The following is a 20,617-nucleotide window of genomic DNA, read 5'->3' on the forward strand; positions in this document are numbered from 1 at the left end:
TGAAAAATAATTCTGCGTTTTTCATACTCGTTGGATATTAATTGTTAACGGCAGCATGGCTGAAGTATCTAATGTAGTCCCAACTGTTCTTACGTAAAGTTAAATAGACAGTGTTACTTGTGGGACAATGATACTTTTAGGTATGTTGTTAGATCCTTGTCTATAAGATGTAAAGTCCAGAAGTTCCTTTAGAGGGAGCTCTGGGACACCCCCAAAACCCTACCTCCACCCGGGAATGATTCATGGCCACATGATCTGGATTCACAGTAATTGAGAGCAGGGAGGGATAGGAAATCGATAGTGAGCCTGGCAGTTCTTTAATGGCGCCTCTTTTTTACCTGTTATCGAATGAGACGTGCTTCAGGCAGCTCTGACAATGACATCCTGCCCTCATAGCTCCCAGCCAAATGATGAGCAGAGACAACAGCCACTGGAAGCCCGGACGTCGAGTGCTTTTGCTCTGCATCATGAGCGCACAGGTTAAGGTTGGATCTGGATAAATGAGAAATTGCCTTCCTGAATGAAGTTTACACTCTGTGGGTTGTGCGGCCTTAAACACTTGGGAATTGCAGGGATGTGAGATGAATATGCAGCAGGCCATCTTTCGCCTAGAGCTGACGTTGGACAGGTTTCTGTGGGAGAGAGCAGGCAAGACGTGTTGTGTGTCTCCCTCTAGTGGTCAAACGGTGATGCGTTGCTCTGGTGGACGTCAGTATAGGTCATGCTGTCTGGTAACTATAGTGGTATTTGCTGTCTTTTTGTTTTCTCGGATTTCAAAACATTTGGAATAATAATAGGCCAGAAATTGGTTGTGCATGAAAAAAGTTTTCTGTATCACTGCAGTTTTGAAGGATGAGTGTGTGAATGTGGTGTAAGAGAGCTCAAGAGTCATTTGTTTGCGATGTTTAACTCTGCGCTGTTCTTATCTCTTTACTTTTTCTTACTCTACTTTCTTTTCTCAAACTCTGTCTTCTTTTTATCTTGCTGTCTCGCTCTCTTTTACTCCTCATTATTTATAGCTCTTTTGCTTTCATTACCCCATCCCTCCGTCTTCTCTTCTCTGCACGCTGGTAATGGATGTATGGGACTATGTTGTAGGTAAAGGCCCAGAGACCATCTTTGCGGGTCAGAACCTGAATGATAATGAATGGCACACAGTCCGTGTGGTCAGAAGGGGGAAAAGTCTGAAGCTTACAGTGGATGACCTGCAGCCCTCAGAAGGTACACATCATCCCCTCATCCCACACACTCTCACACTCACATAAATGTATGATTACCATACGAAGACAGGTTTTTTTTTTTAATAGCTGATGCAATGTAATACTTTTTTCTTGTTCTGTAATTGCACTGGCTTGTATATAATGCCCTCTGGGTATAAATCTCTTCAACATTTGATGCAATTGGTGTCTGAAACTCAGAGAATACATTAAATTCACATAACCTCCCTGATTTAAGAGCGAGAGCAGTCCCTCCTGGCGGGCTTTAAAAGATATTTATAAAATATTAAAGTGCTTTCTTCCCTCCCACTAGATCTTACTAACTCGAATTGACTTTTTTTCACTTTCTTCACATCGACTCACTTTTTTCCCTCTGTCCTTCTCTAAATCTCTCATCTGATTGGTCCGCTTCTGAAGGCCAAATTACGGGCGACCACACGCAGCTAGAGTTCCATAACATCGAGACAGGCATCGTTACTGAAAAGCTCTACATGCCTGCCGTTCCATCAAACTTCATCGGGCACCTGCAGGGTCTGTCTTTCAATGGCATGTCCTATATTGACCTGTGCAAGAATGGGGACATCGACTACTGCGAGCTAAATGCCATGATTGGCTACAAGAGCATCGTGGCAGACCCAGTAACCTTCAAGTCTCGCACCAGTTATGTGACCCTCCCAACTCTGCAGGCGTACTACTCTATGCACCTCTTTCTCCAGTTCAAGACCACTTCTCCTGACGGGCTGATCCTCTACAACCGAGGAGACGGCAATGACTTCATTGTGGTAGAACTGGTTAAAGGGTAAGTGCTGCTTTCCTCAATACTCCCTCCTGTTATATTCTTTAAATACAGTAGAGCAATGATAAACAGTCGCACAACTTTTACAGTAAAATCAGAAATCAAACGCATTTAGCTATAACACTAGAATAGAACAATAGTATTTCTGGTATTAAACATAAAATCAATATATACAATTATTGTATTTGTGTAAAACCAAACACCATGTCCTCTAATAAAAATCAATCATGCATTGGTGTTGCTAGGTGTTATTTTATTTCAATTGCTGTAACTTGAACTTTGCGCGTTTCTTTTTTCTCTCTGTACTGAACAGTTATCTGCATTATGTTTCTGACTTGGGAAACGGTGCTCATCTCATCAAAGGCAATTCAAACACACCTCTCAATGACAATCACTGGCATAACGTGATGATCTCCCGTGACACCAACAACCTCCACACAGTCAAGATCGACACCAAGATCACCACACAAACCACTATGGGGGCTAAGAACTTGGATCTGAAAGGTAACCCTTCAAATTAAATAAATATTTTTGCATCTCTTATCATTTAGATTTCCTTTTTTTTAAGGGGGTGGGGGGTTGATTGGATTAAGATAAGATAAGATAAGGGACCATGAGTAAGTAATTACGCTATAAATTGAAATGATGGTTCAAATGATGGTTGATTCAGATGATGGATTCACATAATGGTTGATTTAATTTGTATAGAAATACATTTTACCTTCAGCCAACAGAGGGCACCACTTTGATAGTTTTAATGACTAATAAGATTCAAACATTTCATGAATTTAAGCGTTTTTTTTTACTGTACTACAGTAAGTCAATAAACTCATGTCCTTCACTCTTTAGGTGACCTGTTTGTTGGAGGAGTGTCTAAAGATTTATATAAGGACCTACCGAAGCTGGTGCACTCTAAAGAGGGATTTCAGGGTTGCTTGGCATCTGTGGACTTAAACGGCCGCTTGCCAGACCTGCTGTCAGACGCACTGAGCACTACAGGACAGGTGGAGCGGGGCTGTGAAGGTATGCAAAGGAGGATATGAAGGGGCGATTACTGATTCTGGTTATTTATCCTCAAAATACCATGTGCTCCAAAATCACTCATTCATTCATTCAGCTACTCTGTTTCTCAATCTATTATTATCTATTAACATTATGGCATTATTTAACATTGACAAGCCCTAATAAGCATTTATACACATTCAGCATTTAACCTTTGGTCCGGATTTATTGGATAATCCATAAAATAATAGTTAATAATAATTTGTTAATATTTTCAAAACATTTCTCTGCTTGCTGAAGTGTAGGAAATATATAAAAAATTTTCTTAAATAATTAAAAATCACACTGGAGCAAGAGAAGTAATACTAATAATCCACTTAAAATAATATTTTCCTTATGGAGCAATTTTAAATATTTAGGTTTAGTTTAGATTGCAATCAAAAGAAAATGCCCTGTAATATTTTCAATTCTTGCCTAATATTGTTATTTCGTTTATAGTCATTTTTGTAGACGTTTGATGGCATTGATATAATAAATATTGCCCATTGCTGATTATTTACTATATCTGTTAATAATAGTAAAAAATAGTTATTACAGTTATACACTGATTGCATCTCAGTGTATGGCATTACCTCTTGTTCTTCTTCTCATTTTTCTCATTTTTGTGTTTATCACCAACCTGGCGATCTTTTCCTTTTTCCGTATGTTAACTGTAGCTGTGCAATTTCTCTCGTCTCCTTTTTTCTTGCATCTTCCTGTTTCCACTTTTCCCACTTTTCTGCTTCTCATATTTTTTACCTATTCATTTTTTATAATCACAACCATCTTTGTGCCTTTACTAACATCTTATGTATTTTGCTTTTCTTTATTTGTTTTGGCTGACAAAAGTTGCATTGATGAAAGCTGACCTGCAAGGTAGATAGATATGTTTAAACCAAGTCTATGTCTAAACCAAGTGCCTCCCTGAACCCCTCCTCCAGTTTGCCAGTGTAATGTCGTTGCTCATTTCTACCAACATGACATCGGAGTAGAATCATTCTTGTAAATACAAGCACTGAAAAAAAGCACACACATCTTGTATTTACATCCCCCCAGAGTCTTAAAGTGTCCTGTGTCAGTCTCCTTCACTTATGTGTCATGGCTGTTTTTTCTTTATTAGCGCTCACATGTTTGTACTGTTGTTTAAAGAAGGCATGTGATTGGCTTTAATGCTGTCCTTCCTAATTCTGATCCCTTTTACCTATTGCATGTAGTCTGGACCCCTTTAGTTGAAATAGTTTAACTAAATAGATAGAAATAGAGAGAAATAGTCTACAAATAAGTTGAGATTCCCCATGTAGTTAAATATTGGTTTCTTATAATAGAACTGCAATAGAAGGACTTTTCCTGCCTAAATGAGGCACCACTTAGGAGATGGTGCATGCTGTGTGACTCACTGGCCCTTCTACATTGTTCCTGCACTTTGAATGAGATTTAGTCACACACATAAGGGGAGACAGAAGAAACCGAGCTCATCCAGATTTCATTACCTGTAGTCTCAGAGTCTCATCTGTCCCGTCAACCACCTCTGCATGGGTGATTGGCCAAATGGCTGGATGATGGAGACAAGAGGGGCCTGATGGCTGAGTGACCTGCTTTACATGCCTACTAGAGTGCTGAGGGTAATGGGAACAGAACTGTTGCTGCCGGCTAAAATATGCCTGGCTCGTTGCCCTGCTGCTTCACCACTAGACACTGAGCACAAAATGACCCTTTCCAGATGGCCCCCGTTTATCTTTGGGCTTCATTTCCCCCTGGCATTTTTTTTTTTTTTTTTTTCATCCAGTTCAACAATATCAGCCACGGACTTCATTATCACAAAGGAGACCTGTTATCATTACCGCAGCCACTGAAGGAAGATGTCAGCGAGCTGAAAATTGCTCTTGAGGCTGACTGCAACAAAAAATGCAGCCATCCATACAAGTCATTATTATACAGTGCAAAAACAGTGCAGCGATTCATTTCTTCTCTGTGTTAACAAAAACAATACATGCCTTGAACAGGAAATAGGAGATTGCCTTCAAAGGATTTCATCAATATCAATAATTAGCTTTAAATAAAGGATATTGGTCACCTACAATACTCACATGCGTTTGTAACTAAATATTTACAGATTTTATCAAATATGTTTTGTGAATTTAAATTATAATAAATAATACTACAGCTACTATTTATAATATGTTATATGTTTTATTCCTGTCTCTTCCATCCTTTACTGCTTATGATATGGACTACATGTACTATCAGTCAGGATCAGCACATAGTTTCATTAGTACTAGACGGGTGTGAAACATGAAAAGATTCCGTAATCTATCAAGCTGTTGTCATATTGATATTTATTTTGCCGGACCGTTTTCTGATTATTGTTCAGTGCCCATTAATTTTATTCGACTCTCTCAAACTTCTGTCATCTCTCTGTGCAGGTCCCAGCACTACCTGTCAGGAAGACTCGTGCTCCAACCAGGGTGTGTGTCTACAGCAGTGGGAAGGCTTTACTTGTGACTGCAGCATGACGTCATTCGGAGGGCCTCTCTGCAATGATGGTGAGCGAATATTTATGCCTCCTTACTTCATAAGCCTGAACAGATTGTGAAATATAAGACTAGTGGGAGCCATACCTTATGCAGATTGTCAGGCTGATTGCTGGAAATGACTGTGCAAATGATGTAACAGATGTGGAGTGTCTCTCATGGACAGTGATTCAGCTAGTCTTTAAAAAAATGTCCAGACCCAATCCAAGTCTATGCCTAGTCTTGGATTGAGTAATAACGGCAAATAGTGCGATGCAGAGACCAAACAAATGCTATGAGACATTCAGCACAATTTAGCTGATTTATCTAATATTTTAGACTCTTATGAGAGATACACATTTATTTGGTTACTTAATTGCATTGTCTAATTATATAATCAGGGTAAATATTTGGTTGTTTAGTAATCCTGGATTTAAAACTTTGCACCAAAGGTCAAACAAAATATTATAAAATATAAAAATAAAAAATATCATCCAGAAAGTAAATGCAATTATATTTTTTCCTATTCATAAGGCCAAAATTAAACAGACTCAAATATATTTGTAGACGATGCTTCAGGAGAAATGACATAAAAACAAAGAAATGGTAATACTTGCACAATTAATTATGAATAATAAACAAACAAACACATAATTAATGCGTGATTAATTTAGAGCCTTATTAGCCAAACTAAAATGAGCAGCCATGTGAAAAATCATCCAACATGTTACAAAACAAAATATATTACATCCATCTTGCAGCTCAATGCACAAAGCACACAGCTTCTGTTTTCTGTATGCTGCATCCCAAAATATTCATCCTCTGTTCTTATATTAGTCGAAATTTCTCACTGGTCCACCACTAGGGGGCATGATAGGACCACCTGAGCCAGAAGCTTGAAAGACCTTAATAGTTTATGCACTCACATGTCCACTGCAGCACAGACTGGCTAAATAGTAAAATGTTTTCTCATTGGTATGAGTTATAGTGTTTAATTCTAAGGTGGTAAGAATGTGTCTGTTGTGTATAAACCTGTTGCACTGTCTTTACAAAACAAAATGAATCGCCTGCAAATTGACCCTAGAGCTTCTGATATCTCACACCCCCCAAAGTAGCGAAATCCAGAAAGCCGGACGAAGGAGAGAGTCCTTGAATTGTTTTAGGAAGGCAAATGTGCTTCCACGGTGTGAACCTGCTAGCTGATAAGAGTCTGCTTTTGCTCTGGAAGCCCATGCACACAGTTCACCTTGCATCCTTCATGTCCCTCTCCCTGGAATAGAGATGAGAAAATGTCTCTCAGAGACCTTCAGATAAGCTGAACTTTCTAAAACTTTCTTCATTTCCAATCACATTTTTAAACCCGTTCTTGCACATGGTCAGCGCAAAGGACTCTCATTAAATAGATTGGAGAAGAATGTGCAATCCTTCATGTTTAATACGTACCACTGAGTCACGGACACCTACATGTTCACATTTCCAGTTAACTGCCAAATAATTTTTGTTTCTTCTCACACCTACTGCCACATTCACAAATTCGAAAGGACAACATATTCAGCAGCCATTCATACCCACATGCTTAAGGATTGGTCACTAAATCACAGGGGAGTGTATGACTCAGTCCGTGTCTCCTACTCTGCTGCTGGCTGGAGATTGTGCTGTATTTCACTCTTTGTAGGAACCAAATCTCCCTGGAACAATATGAACAGACTGCAGTTTTGACCTTGCTGGTTGGATAATGGGCTTGTTTCCAAAAATAAAAGTGCTTTCTCCAGAAGAAAAATAGTTATAGTTTACAAACCAAAAGAACTAAAACAAACTGAGATTAAAATTAGGGTTAGTTGTTTCACATATCATCCATTAGTACAAAAATCACTAATGAGAACCTCTGCACGAAGTGAACTGTGAGGACTGAATGAGATAGCGTCTTTACAGCGATGTACAGGTGTACTATATGTATGTATAGCAGACTCCGGCACACCAAGCTGAGAAAGAAATGGTGCCAGTGAAAGCTGTCTGATGTTCACACAGTGATCTTGCCTTATGTGACTTTGACAGTTGGTAGTGCCAAGATTTTCTAGAGTTTACACAAAATAGAGCAAAAAAAAAAACTAAATACATCCAATAAGTGGCAGTTCTACAGGCAGTTATTACTTGATGCTTAGGGGGGTCAGAGGAGAAGGACAGACTGGCTGGAGCTTACAGAAAGGTTACAATAGCTCAAACATACATGCTTTACTGCTGAGCAGAAAGGCATCTCAGAATTCACAAGTGCAACAGCAGAAAATTAAATTGCTTTGAGGGAACAGTTTGTACAGGTTTACAAAAAATGAACAGCCAAATGAACCTTAGCCTTTGCCCTATTGTCTATCTATCTATCTATCTATCTATCTATCTATCTATCTATCTATCTATCTATCTATCTATCTATCTATCTATCTTCATCTATCTATCTATCTATCTATCTATCTATCTATCTATCTATCTATCTATCTATCTATCTATCTATCTATCTATCTATCTATCTATCTATCTATCTATCTATCTAGACAGGCAGGCAGGCAGGCAGGCAGGCAGGCAGGCAGGCAGGCAGATCAATCTTTATCCCAGAGCAAATCCCTTTTTTATATTTCATTTAAGCTATATAATTTGACTGTAGACACTGTACTAGTTTAACTGGATTTGGATGAAAGCACAGAGCTTAAAAAGACATATTATTAAGCACTGCAGCACAGTAACAAGCCAAAGTAAAGTTCCTTCTGAGATTGCAGTAGCTATCTAGCCACATATATAGACTATTGTAAATAATTTTGAACAGAACACTCTGCTTGGTCATTTTGATACAGAAAATAAAGCTAGCTATAGCAGAGGTTGAGCACATTAGCAGCATATTTCTTTTGATTTTTTCTCCCGGTTCGGTCGCTGCCGATCTCCACCCACTAGTCCTTTCTTGTCACACAACATTTTGCTTATAGCCAACAAGTGCAGTAAAAAAAACACAAATACTATGTCAGACAGTAAGTATCAAATGTCAGACAGCTGTTATACTGAACTGACGTCCTCACTCACATAACATCACATAACTGCTTTCTATCTCAAGACAGAAGATTTGTCATGAGCTTATTCAAAGTTATCTTGAATCATATTATATCAAAGTTAGAATGAATCACACACACACACACACACACACACACACACACACACACACAGAGACGCACCTCCAACCCAGCACCCGAACTGTTCACCAATTGCTGTGTGAATATCCCAAATGTGTAATTATGTCAATCTGGTACTTATCACTTTCATCACACTCACTCTTGTTCGCACACCCTCACAGCAAGTTTGTCAAGCAAAGCAGCACTTTGATTTCTGTCAGTTATCATGGGACACTGTTGAATGTTGTTATTAAAAAGGGGAAGGTGATGAGAACAGGCCATGCCGCAGACTGCACACTGATTAGCTCTGCATAAGTACGCTTAAGCACACTGATAAGGGATGATATGGTGTGCCAGGATAAAATCAAATAAATATACTGACATGGTGGAGGTAAGGACAGCTCTGCTTTGAATAATTAAATCTGATACATTTGGGTTCTTTACTGCCAAGTACTACACCCTTGTCCCCTTGGAATATCTTTTCTATAACTTAATGCATGATTTTTAATTACATGCTGCTATCAAGTTGATCTCCACATTTAATAAAAAGTCAATATTCCAAAAAGTTAGATTGGTCATGGTGGTTGGAGTAAACCTTTTTAACACAATGATTTATATCATTAGAGAGAGAAGTGTGGAGTGCAGTTAAGAAAAGAAGTCAAACTAATAATAATGCTTATAGGTCTTACTCAGAAGTACAATGAATTGCAATTTGAAACAGATTATTATTAAATGGTTAATCATTAGAAAGAAAAATTGTAAGTAAAATTCTCTTTTAAAAAATGTCAATGTCCCATTTTGTTTTGACAAAGTGCTCATGTAAAAGATTTTCTTTCAACAAGCTATAAAGTCTTAAAGTATTTAAGCATTGTATTTAATATTATAAAGTGAAATATGCGCTGCTACAGGGCAGCCTTCTACCACTAGGTGGCGACCTGGTAAGCAGTACAGCTTCAGTCTATTTTTGTTTTTATTTTTTTGCCCAAAATAGCAATTATAAATTCATTTTAAATATCTCATATTACACCAGAATGTTAATATGTAATTTTAATACCATTAATGCCAGTGCCGGTGTCATTTGCTTAGCCTTCAGAATGACTTAATGTGGTCTTCCTAGAAGCATTAAATGCTTTTTGAGACCCCAGTGAGGTGCCTCTAACAGCTCGACTTGCTCAGCTATAATTATGCAGCGCTAACAATCCTAACTTCAAGAATGAGACCGCCACACATGGGAGGCTATGACATGAGCCACACTTTCGGCTTTCCCGAGTTCACAGCCCAAACACAGTCGGTGTTGGGATACATACAGAACAGTAACAGCAGCCTTTATTATACTTTATTTAAAAAAAAAAAAAAACACACATACAAACACACACGTACACCACATTGTTTACAAAGGTGTGATCATTTGCTATCAAGGGGTTTGACACTGATTATTTCAGGTGGTGGTAAGGCGGGTGTAAATGTGATTTCTTGTCATGCTGGTTTAGAATCTCACTTTTTTCTTTTGGTGATAGATTTTTCAGTATTTCTGTCTTTCATCACAAATAATGAAGCACTTTTAAAAAAAAATGTGGGTCTTGGTTTAATGCTTCCTGAAGCATTGCTCCCTAAGGCAACGGTTTCCAAGTCAATGGCTTGTCGCTGTCCATGGTGCTGAAGTTTATACATGCTGGATTTGTGGCGTACAGGATCTGAGAATGTTAGGCACAAAAATTTCAAGGACTGCCTGTAATCAGAACTAAATGCATTTATCCCACTAAATTTGGGACAAAGTGTGAGTATAGAACTTGTACAGGGTATAATTGTGTTATAAGCCCAACCAGACATTTCCCTCTTTCTCTCTCTCTCTCTCTCTCTCTCTCTCTCTCTCTCTCTCTCTCTCTCTCTCTCTCCTTTGTCTTTCGCTTCCTCTCTCACGTGCTCTTTTTCTCTCACTGTGTGTGAATCCCAGCTGAGCTGCACCTGCCCACTGAACCGCCCCCCTCTTGTACCTCTTTTCTCCTAACAGAGAGAAGGATAGAATAAGACAGAGAGGAGGCTGGATAAACAAGAAAAGAGTGCAGCCTTGCACAGCCTTGCAATCTTTAACAATAAAGGGGAGGGATAGCGAAAAGTAAAACAGAGAGAACAAGGGAGTGAGAAAGAGGAGGGGGAGGGAAAACCAACCGGGGCTCCACTCTTCTCTTTCTCTCTTTTTCTCGCTCTCCTACACTTATTTGCCAGGTCTGACTGGCACAAAAAGAGGCTGCGGTCCTTTACAGAACCTGGATGAGAGAGTATCATGAAGAGGAAATTGTGAAGAGTAAGGAAAGGAAGGATTTTGGCTTCTTTCTTTGTCTCATTACTTCCTGCGCTTCTTGTGACTTGGTTTTTGTGCACATGCTTTAAATACAGACGACTTTTCTGAGGAGCTCTATTTTTCCTCCACACCTTTCATGTACCACTGCTTTTTTTGTGCAGTTTCACCTCATGCTTCCTCCGAGAGGTGCTGTAATCACAACCAGTAGCAGCCAGCGTGTGTGTGTAACTGTGTGGGAGTGTGTGTGTCGTTTGGGGAGGGGGAGAAGCTCTGTGGATGGAGTTAAACGCTGCAGCAATGATCTCTTCGTGTGTGTGCCACTAGCCACTCCGATCGTCTCTTTCCCCTGGGCTTGAGGGATGCAGCCCCCGCTCTTTGGCTTGCAGACTAAGGCTTTAGAGTATGCAAGTAAACTCCAGGAGCACTGGGAGAGCGCAGATGAAGACTTTTCTTACAGCTCTTCCTGCAGATCTACTGGAATATTGCCCTGGATTCTCATGTTTGCCAAATTCTTTTTCCTGAAGGAGTTCCACTTTTGTGCAGAATGTAGAGCTGCTTGTTCTGCTTAAATGTGTCGTTATGACAGGGCAACATATTTGAAGAAGTCTTCAAACAGGCTGGATTTTATATTGTGTTGTTTTCTTGGTGGACTGTCGCTGATGTTGTCCCATTGCACGGTAAGAGTGAAAGGCATGAGAGAGGACATGAGTTGCCAAGTGTGTTGAGTGTTTCCCCTTCGCTTGTGCTCAGTAATTGGACTGAGGAAGCATGTGTGGACAAGCAGCATGCATGGGGTCCGGTGTGGCTCCCCTTCGCCTGAGCTCTACTCTCCTCCCGCTAACATTATGCCTGGTCCTCTGGGAGCCTGTTCCAGCCTTCAGCTCAGCCAGCGCTCTGTCCGAGGTTCAGGGGAACCATTATCAAGCTCAGGACATGCCTCATGAGAGATCCCACGCCTTCCTGCGCTCAGGCCACAGTGCGTAGAGCTTCTCTTCATACTCATACGCTTGTCTGATTACTCATCATCCAATTCAAGGGAAAATGATTGCATGATTATAAGTGGGATGCAAAGAAATTGCAGAAATATTAGCGAACATGACGTTTGCTCTAAATTAATAATCAGAATTCTGTTAAATGTTTTAAAACCCCTTGCCATTACTTTATATATATATTTAAATATGTGTGTGTGGGGGTTTTTATTTATAGGTTTTTTATCCATGCTTGGTGCCTGGAACCATGAAATTATTGTCTGGTCATATAGTGAGGTTGTGCAGTGAGTATATTTGTGTGTGATCCAGCGCACGGGCCAAATTGAATGTCCTAGGTTCATAAGGGGAAGAGACAGGCTTTTAAGAGACCATTAGACCCAAGGGCTTGGGACTCATTTGTACACTATGCCTGTTATTTTCCTCTCCTTACAGCATATTGCTATAATATCTCATTTGCTTGCCATCTCAGGGGCTGTGCGCACAGTAAAATGGACACCTCCTGCACAATCCCTCCAGCCTTTTTGCCTCCCGGTCTGTTGTCAAGCGTCTCATTGCGACTCACAGTTTAAAACTATCAGGCCGATTTACACGCTGTGTGCAGAGGAGCCCGGGTTGTCAGGCTGAGATACTCTAAGCTTATATAACAGGACCTGGCTGCCTCTCACTATTATTCTAACAGATTGAACCCTGATAAGAGAAAAAAAAAAAACTGAAAATAATTGAACCCAGGCAGGAACGTGTGAGAAAGTGAAAGCTTGTGATGTGAAAGGAGTCATTCATCATGTTTTCACTGAGATAATATCTCTTGTTTTTTTGTTAATGTTCTTCACGTTTTTGCCTCCTCTATCTCTTTCTCTCTCTATCTCTTGGTCTTCTCCTTGTTTTCAAAAATGTGTGTGACACAGCTGGCATCTGTAATGGCTGGGCGTGCTCAGATCACTGAGCCACTTTGCACATGTGTGTCACCCCAGGCAGCGAGGCAGCACATGAAGATCTAATGCTTCTTCTGCCTCTTCACTCCCACAAACATCCCCCACACACACACATACACACACATTTAAACTCAAGAGACTCTTATATCCACACTCAAAATATGCATGGAGGAGCCACACATCTTCCTGATGACAGAAATCCCACACATACCCAGGAAGTCCCGTTCTTCCTACTTTTCCAGTTTTAAAACACACACATTGACACACACCTCCTACAATTACTAAATTTACACTTTTTCTAACAGTAAAAACCACGACGCTTTATGTTCAGTATGTAAATACAAATATAAAACCTTCAGTTCAACACTTACATGCTCGCAACAATAAGCGTAATATGCAATTCATTCAAACAGGAAATGCTCACATTAATTCCTCACACCAAAATAAATTATTTTCCACAACTGATCTGTACAAGTTCTTCAACTGCTTTTGAACTCTTCGCTCCACTGCTTCATACAATGAAACGAGCAGAGTAAGTGCAGTAAGCGACTTATAATAACCGTTTCAAAGCTACCATTTAAAAGCTATTACTCGTTTACTATGTTGTGCATAGCATTGAACCGTGTACAGCGTGTGTGTTTGTGCGTGTTCGCGTGAGTTCTCTTGCTTCCTCATGATGTGATTTAGATGCAAAGTGAATATAAAAGCAGAAAGCGAGACAAATTATGGGACGTAACTCTGAGCTCTTACGAAGTGTTGATGTGTGATGTCAAAGCCTATTCTTATTTTTTTTACTTTTCTTCATCCTCTTGTTCCCTTTTGATTAGTTTCTCTTACCTTTAATTAGTCTCTCTATCCATCTACAGTACTGTAACTTCAATTCTATGAAACAAAAGAATCAGTTTAGAAGATAATATGGATGGATTGGTTGGCTGATTGGTTGATTGTTTGATTGGTTGATTGGTTGATTGATTGATTGATTGATTAGAAAGAGTGTATGAATTGTAAGGGTATAATTCTCATAACGATTTGACTCATAAGGCAGCATCTTAATATATTAAAATATCACTTAATCTATTATGACTATTCATGAGGCAAAGATTTTGACTATTACTAAATCTAGTATAACATGATACAATATAAATTTGATGATGAAGTGATTCAATGTTTTATGATGCCCCTGAGTCTCATTATATGATACAATAAGGTTTATAATTCATTTGGAAATAATTCAAAATTGGTTGATTGTAGTGAATCTGCTGCAGTTTGATATATTTTCAATTTATAAGGTAAAAAGTTGATATTTAACAATACCACTGACTCTGCTAAGATGCAAGACAATCCAATTATTTTTATTCATATATGATAGTTTTAATATTTCAGTAAATGTAAAAACCAAAAGTATTTAAAAAATACCACTTAGTCTGCTATACAGTATGATATGATATGATATGATATGATATGATATGATATGATATGATATGATATGATATATAATATCTGATCTGTTTTTCAATTCATAAGGCATCAAGTCAATATTTGATTATATCTCAAAAACTGCTGTAATACAAATAATATATTTTTTTATTTATAAGGTTACAATCTGATATTTGGCTCAGTATTCAACAACACTAATTAGTCTGCTATATGATGTGTTTTTCTATTCATTAATCAAAAAGTCAATAGTTGATAATATCTCAGAATCTGCTATACAAAATAGACATTTTTGATTTACAAAATCTACTGTTGACATTACTAAATATGGTGTTGTGCGATAAATTGTGTTTTTTCTTTTTAAGGCAACAATTTGAATTAATTTAGTTTAATACTGAATCCACTATGATATGAATTTATAAACTGGTTTGATATTTGACTTTTTGATATTTGATTATGACTAAAACTGCTACAATACAGTACACAATAGTCCCCAACCAACCCATGCCCAACGTCAGTCTGAATCTGTAGTAGGTTTATATTACATTGCCAGCGGTTTATTGACATCTGACGTTTATATTTAGTTCTTTAACAGTTAATGCTGTAGCAGTACTAAACAAGACACAGTTATAAGACTAATCATAAGACTAATCAATTATGTGACAAACCTCAATATTGCGTTGTGCTTTCAAATGAACACAATCATAGATCATAATCACAGATTCACTGAGGTGTGTGGGTGAAAATTAACACAATATGAATCTACAGTATATTTTCCTTTTTATCCACAATTATAGTTTCACATTGTAATCATTAGCCAAACTAAAAAAACATATGAGATTATTAGCTACCATGGTTGAGTACTACTCAACCTACTAACTTTATTATTAATTATTTATATTTGTCAACACATTTTAAATACTTTTATTTGAACATATTTATTATTTGTACTCAGTGTGTATGTGTGTGTCGTATGAGTGTGTATATGTGAGTTTTAAATGAGTGTGAATGTGGGTGTACATCTAGCATGTGGGATACATGATTTAGTCACATGACATGCTGACTCTCAAACACTGTCCCACTCTCCCAGAAGGAGCGAAGGAGTGGAAGCATTGGGGAAAAAAGTATGTGAGAGAGAATGTGTGTGTGTGTGTGTGTGTGTGTGTGTGTGTGTGTGTGTGTGTGTGTGTAAAGAGAGAGAGAGAGAGAGAGAGAGAGAGAGAGAGAGAGAGAGAGGGAGAGAGGGAGGAAGGGAGAGAGAGAGTGATGGCTAAGATCCTCAGCTGTGAGGAGTTGTGGTGTGTAATCTAAACTCAGTGAGGCTGAAACCCCGGAGAGATTTCTCATCCTGTCACTGTAACTCACACTAGCTGAGCTTAGAAAAGCTCAAAGCATGAGATAATCACACACACACACACACACACACACACACACACACACACACACACATATATATATATATTTTTTTTTTTATTTAATTTGGGAACTGGGAATGTCTTTTTCTTCTTTTTCTCCCCTTCCCTTCTTTTTTCTTTTCATTCGTTACTCTGTTTCTTTGTCTAATTTACTTCCTTCTTTTTATTACTTGCTGTCTTTTTCCCTCTTTCCTTCTGCCCTTCCATACTTTCCTTCTTCCTTCTATGCTTTTCATTCCTTTCTTTCTTTGTTCTGTCTTTGTTTTGTCTTTCATTTAGTCTTATCATTTCTTTCTTTCTTTCTTTTCCTTCTTTCTTTCTTTCTTTCTTTCTTTCTTTCTTTCTTTCTTTCTTTCTTTCTTTTTTTCTTTCTTTCTTTCTTTCTTTCTTTCTTTTGCTTGCTCGCTCGCTTTCCTGTGTTTGAATTTTTTACAGTTCTGTGTTTTCTTTGGGCCTGAGCCAGGCTCATTAAAGAGAAAAAAATTCCATAGCCAAGCAAAACAGCAGTTGTTATAAAGTGTCACATCTGGCAGCCCAGAATAACAGTAATGGCCTAATTAGCCCCTAAAAGGTCAGCAGGGTAGAGGGAGAATAGCACTGCTCTTGACCACAAACTCCTCTGCTGCTTTCACTGCTGAAGAGCAGAGGTGAAAAGCTGTCTTTATCACATGGGGAGATCTGAGCTCGCTCTGGCCGGGCCGATTTATCATCCTGCTGTCCAAGTGTGTGTCTAAAGAAACCGCACATCTGATTCCGCTGAGATTGTATGTGTCCTGACCAGTATAACAATTCCTTCCTTCTTTCCATCCTTCATTTTGTCCTTCCTTCCTTCTTTCATTCCTTCCTTCTTTCCATTGTATTTATCTTTGTTCCTTTATTCATTTGATCCTTCCTTCCTTTCATTTAAATTTTCTTTCTGTCTTGTGTTCATCCATGTAAAGTTTTTGGAACTACAGCTAGGCTAATTAATGAAAAAACATAAGCAAGAAAATCATCAGTTGCTATAAAGTGTAATAACCCAGAATAACAGTCATGGCCTAATTGGCCCCCTGAAAGGTCAGCAGGGTAGAGGGAGAGTAACACTGCTCTTGACCACAAACCCCTCTGCTGCTTTCTCTGCTGAAGAGATGCTAGATGAAAAGCTATCTTTATCACATGGGGAGATCTGAGCTCGCTCTGGTCGGCTGAGTTATCATCTTGCTGTCCAAATGTTTGTCTAAAGAAACCGCACATCTGGGTCCACTGAGGCTGCATGTGTCCTGAGCAGAGTAACAAGATACTATAGAATATATGTTTACAAAATGAGGTTCAGAACCATAACTGGTAGAACATTCACTGGAAAACAGTAGATAATCTACAACTTACACAGATTCACCATAAAATTTAAATCACTGACCGGTGAAGTGAATAACATTGATTTACTCTGTTAATGGAACCTGTCAAGTGCAAAATTCAGCTCTCCAAATTGATGTGATTTTGTCATAAGCCAAATTGTGATGGCTAAACAAAAAGTTCAGAGTATCTCCAAAACCTCCGGTCTCCGGTTAGTGTTCCTGGTATGACAGTTATCACCTACCAAAATTGATCCAAGAAAGGAGAGCTGGTAAACGGACAAGAGCTCATTGATGTGCATAGGAAACCAAGTTTAGCCCATGTGGTCTGCTCCCACAGAAAAGCTACTCTAGAACAGATGATTGAAAAAGTAAATGCTGGCTATGATAGAAATGTGTCAGAACACACAGTGCATCACAGCTTGCTGTGTTTGAGGCTCCATTGCTGCAAAATATTCAATGTTGCTAACTTCTGTCCACTTCTGATAGTGCCTACAATGAGAACATGAGCAGCAGAACTGGAAAATGGAGCAATAGAAGAAGGTTACTTGGACTGATGAGTAACATTTTATTGTTTGTTAAAATCTGGTGGATGGCTAGATGGTACCAGGATGCACTATGGGAAGATGGCAAGCTGGCAGAGGCAGTGTAATTCTCTGGGAAATGTTTTGCTTGGAAACCTTGGATACTGGCATTCATGTGGACATTTAACACCCACTTAAACATTATTGCAGACCTTCATGGTAATAGTAATCCTAATGCCTTTTTGTGGCCTTTTTAATAGGATAATGTACCATGCCACAAGCCAAAATTGTTGAGGAACGGTTTGAAGAACATGACAAAGAGTTCAAGGTCCTGTCTTGGACGCCAAATTTTCAAGAACATTTGTGGGAAAGGTTGGACAAACAACCGCCATAACTCAAAACCTACAGGACTTAACAGATATGCTTCTAGTGTCGTAGTGCTAGATATCAAAATTATAGCTGGTTACCCCTAGAAGAACCCTCTCATATTACAGACTGAACTGATTTTGCATCATCTATCCAACAACTTGGTCAGTGTGTTTATTTATGTGGCTTCTTTTCTAATATAATCATCATGATCCTTTTACCTGACAAAACATTTCTTGTTCATCTATTAGCTCCAGTTCAGCCAGAATCACATGCAAAGAAAAAAAAAAAACAGACTACATTACTCTAGTTCTGAGTCAGCGTCCAAAACTCTTGAAGTCTAGCTGATTTTAGGAGGCTGAAGTCAGCAAACCTTCCCTCCAGTGTGTGTAAGTGTGCGAGTGTGTTGGCAGGATTATTGCACAGAGGAAAAAACCCATCACGCTCTATGCCTGCAGGTCGTAAACACGACGGTTCATTTTAAACCTTCACCTCAAGTCGATGCCCAGCCAGGCAGAGAGAGACAGGAGTCAGATTTATGAGTGTCCAACAAACACTTTATGCTGATGATAATAGTCAGCAAAGCACACACACACACACACACACACACACACACACATACACACACACACACACAGAGTCATGCTTATACACACATACCTCGGGTGGCCAGTGTTTTGCTCATGCTGCTGTCTGTAATTACCCAGTTGGTTTGGATTTCTCTGGTGTCAGTCTGGTAATTGGAGTTGCAGTAATTCCCTTTTTAATGGCCTGTTTATTATTACAGAAGCCTCAGTTTTGTGTGTTGTGCATTGAAAGTTTAATAAACAAAATAATTAGGCACAGTAATGTTTGATATATTCCCCAATTTTACACGCCGACCACATTTACAGGCGTACACCATTAAACACACTATTTGTACTGCTGTATGTGTGGTGTAGCTTTTTAATGCATGGATTAACTTGACTAAATAACACAATGTGAATGCTCAAGACTAACCAGACCCTTAGCATTCAAAATCATTCTGTTTGTTCAGTTTTTCAAACACTATCTGACCTTAGGGGCCATTTTCTTGATCGAGACCAGCAAAATGTCCCTATAAGATTATATTTGTCATGTAATCGTCTCATAATGGGCACTCCGGTCCTTACAAAGGCCTAGAGTGGACAGAAAATTGTCTGTCCGCAGGATTTGCTAAAAAACGCAAGAAAAATTATCTGTTTTATGGTGTTTTCCTTCTGCCTTGCTTTCATCAGACAGACTTCTCCCTATTGAGTACATTGGATTTTACACTAACACGGAATAGTACATGAGAAAATGTTGCACATAAATTGGTCTGCTTTTATATTTATTCCATCCACATGTAGAGAATAATCATTTGTCTATAAAGATTCTAGTCACCCGATATAGAATCTACGTTATAGAGTTTGATATTAGCTTGCACGAGCCTCTGGGCCTCTAGCAACAGAAGAATAAGGTTTCTTAATTTAATTTTTCAGCACATAAAACATATTATGATGGGATTCCAGAGGGGAAGGTAATATCTGTCTCATTAGAGTATTGCTCCAAGGCTCTCGCACACTGTCCTCATTTCTCTCCCTCACACTTTCACCCATTTCTGGTTATCACGTCTACTTCTGGTGTAATTCTGATTGACCTTCAAGTGTTGTTGAACAGTTTCTCCACAAGCAAGGGTCTTTGATAAGCTCTGGTCTGTGTAGCTGGCCAAGATGGTGCAACGTATTTAAGAGGCTAATGGTTAGGTTTGCACAGAGTCCATGCTTCATTTAACATCTTCAGAAAATTGACTTCAGAAAAGAGCGTTAACCCTATTAGACTTCAATAGTCATCAATGGGCTTCCTAACCAACTCTGGCACAAGGGTGAAAATGAAGCCGAGAATTATATAGAGAAAGCGAGAGGAGGGATAATATGGGGGAACTGCTGTGGAGCAGATCCATCAAAAGAAAAGACTAAATTGGACTTGTATTTTGGTTCAGTCTATTTCTGCTTTCCCCACAGGAATGGCACAAATCTAGTGTTCAAAATGGCACGATGCAATTGTATACTGTATGATATACAACAGTGTACTATATGCTATATAATATTTCTTGCAGAATGTAGATCTCAAACTGCTTTATTTTTATCTTAATATGTGTTAAGTTTTGATAGTTTAATCTAAGAATGATGCAATAAGACTGATGCAAATAAACCCCATTCCATCCTTTAATTGAACCACATTCAATTAGAACTGGAGTAAAAGTGAAAACTGAAAGCAAGCAAAGTATGTACTACAAGAGTATATGTTGCTAAAAGTTATAGTTAAGCATTTGCAGCTTCACATAGACAACTTTCCAAGTACATGAACTGTGCTACTGCTCCTGTGTAACACATTCAACTGAAAATGTTATTTGTCGCACACATGGCATGGCACGCTTTATTGATTTGCCTGTGACACAAAATGTAAACCAAAAAAAAATTATATAGAAAGGATTAGAGTTTAAAAAAAAAGTAAAAAAAAAAAAACAAAAATAATCCAAGTATCTTTGGCATATTTTTGGCAGTAGGCCAATTGTTTATATAAGATTTTATACTGGCAGATATCAAAA

General features: G+C 38.6%; 1 protein-coding gene across 22 annotated transcripts in view; it reads left to right on the forward strand.

The window, feature by feature from the left end:
• nrxn1a (neurexin 1a) overlaps nt 1-20,617 on the forward strand; it is a 151,609-nt gene that overhangs the window by 96,958 nt on the left and 34,034 nt on the right. For 11 of the 22 annotated variants that reach the window (XM_046853001.1, XM_046853003.1, XM_046853018.1 and 8 more), the window contains 6 exons: nt 1,099-1,221; nt 1,635-2,016; nt 2,327-2,517; nt 2,863-3,036; nt 3,904-3,930; nt 5,478-5,597. In XM_046853001.1, the coding sequence (XP_046708957.1) occupies nt 1,099-1,221; nt 1,635-2,016; nt 2,327-2,517; nt 2,863-3,036; nt 3,904-3,930; nt 5,478-5,597 (1,017 nt within the window). Of the gene's footprint in view, nt 1-1,098; nt 1,222-1,634; nt 2,017-2,326; nt 2,518-2,862; nt 3,037-3,903; nt 3,931-5,477; nt 5,598-10,876; nt 11,995-20,617 lie in introns of those variants that run through there. The other 11 variants (XM_046853009.1, XM_046853012.1, XM_046853019.1 and 8 more) reach the window with 3 other exon arrangements.

This window comes from Silurus meridionalis, chromosome 7 (genome assembly GCF_014805685.1).
Source record: "Silurus meridionalis isolate SWU-2019-XX chromosome 7, ASM1480568v1, whole genome shotgun sequence".
Taxonomy (NCBI): Eukaryota; Metazoa; Chordata; class Actinopteri; order Siluriformes; family Siluridae; genus Silurus; species Silurus meridionalis.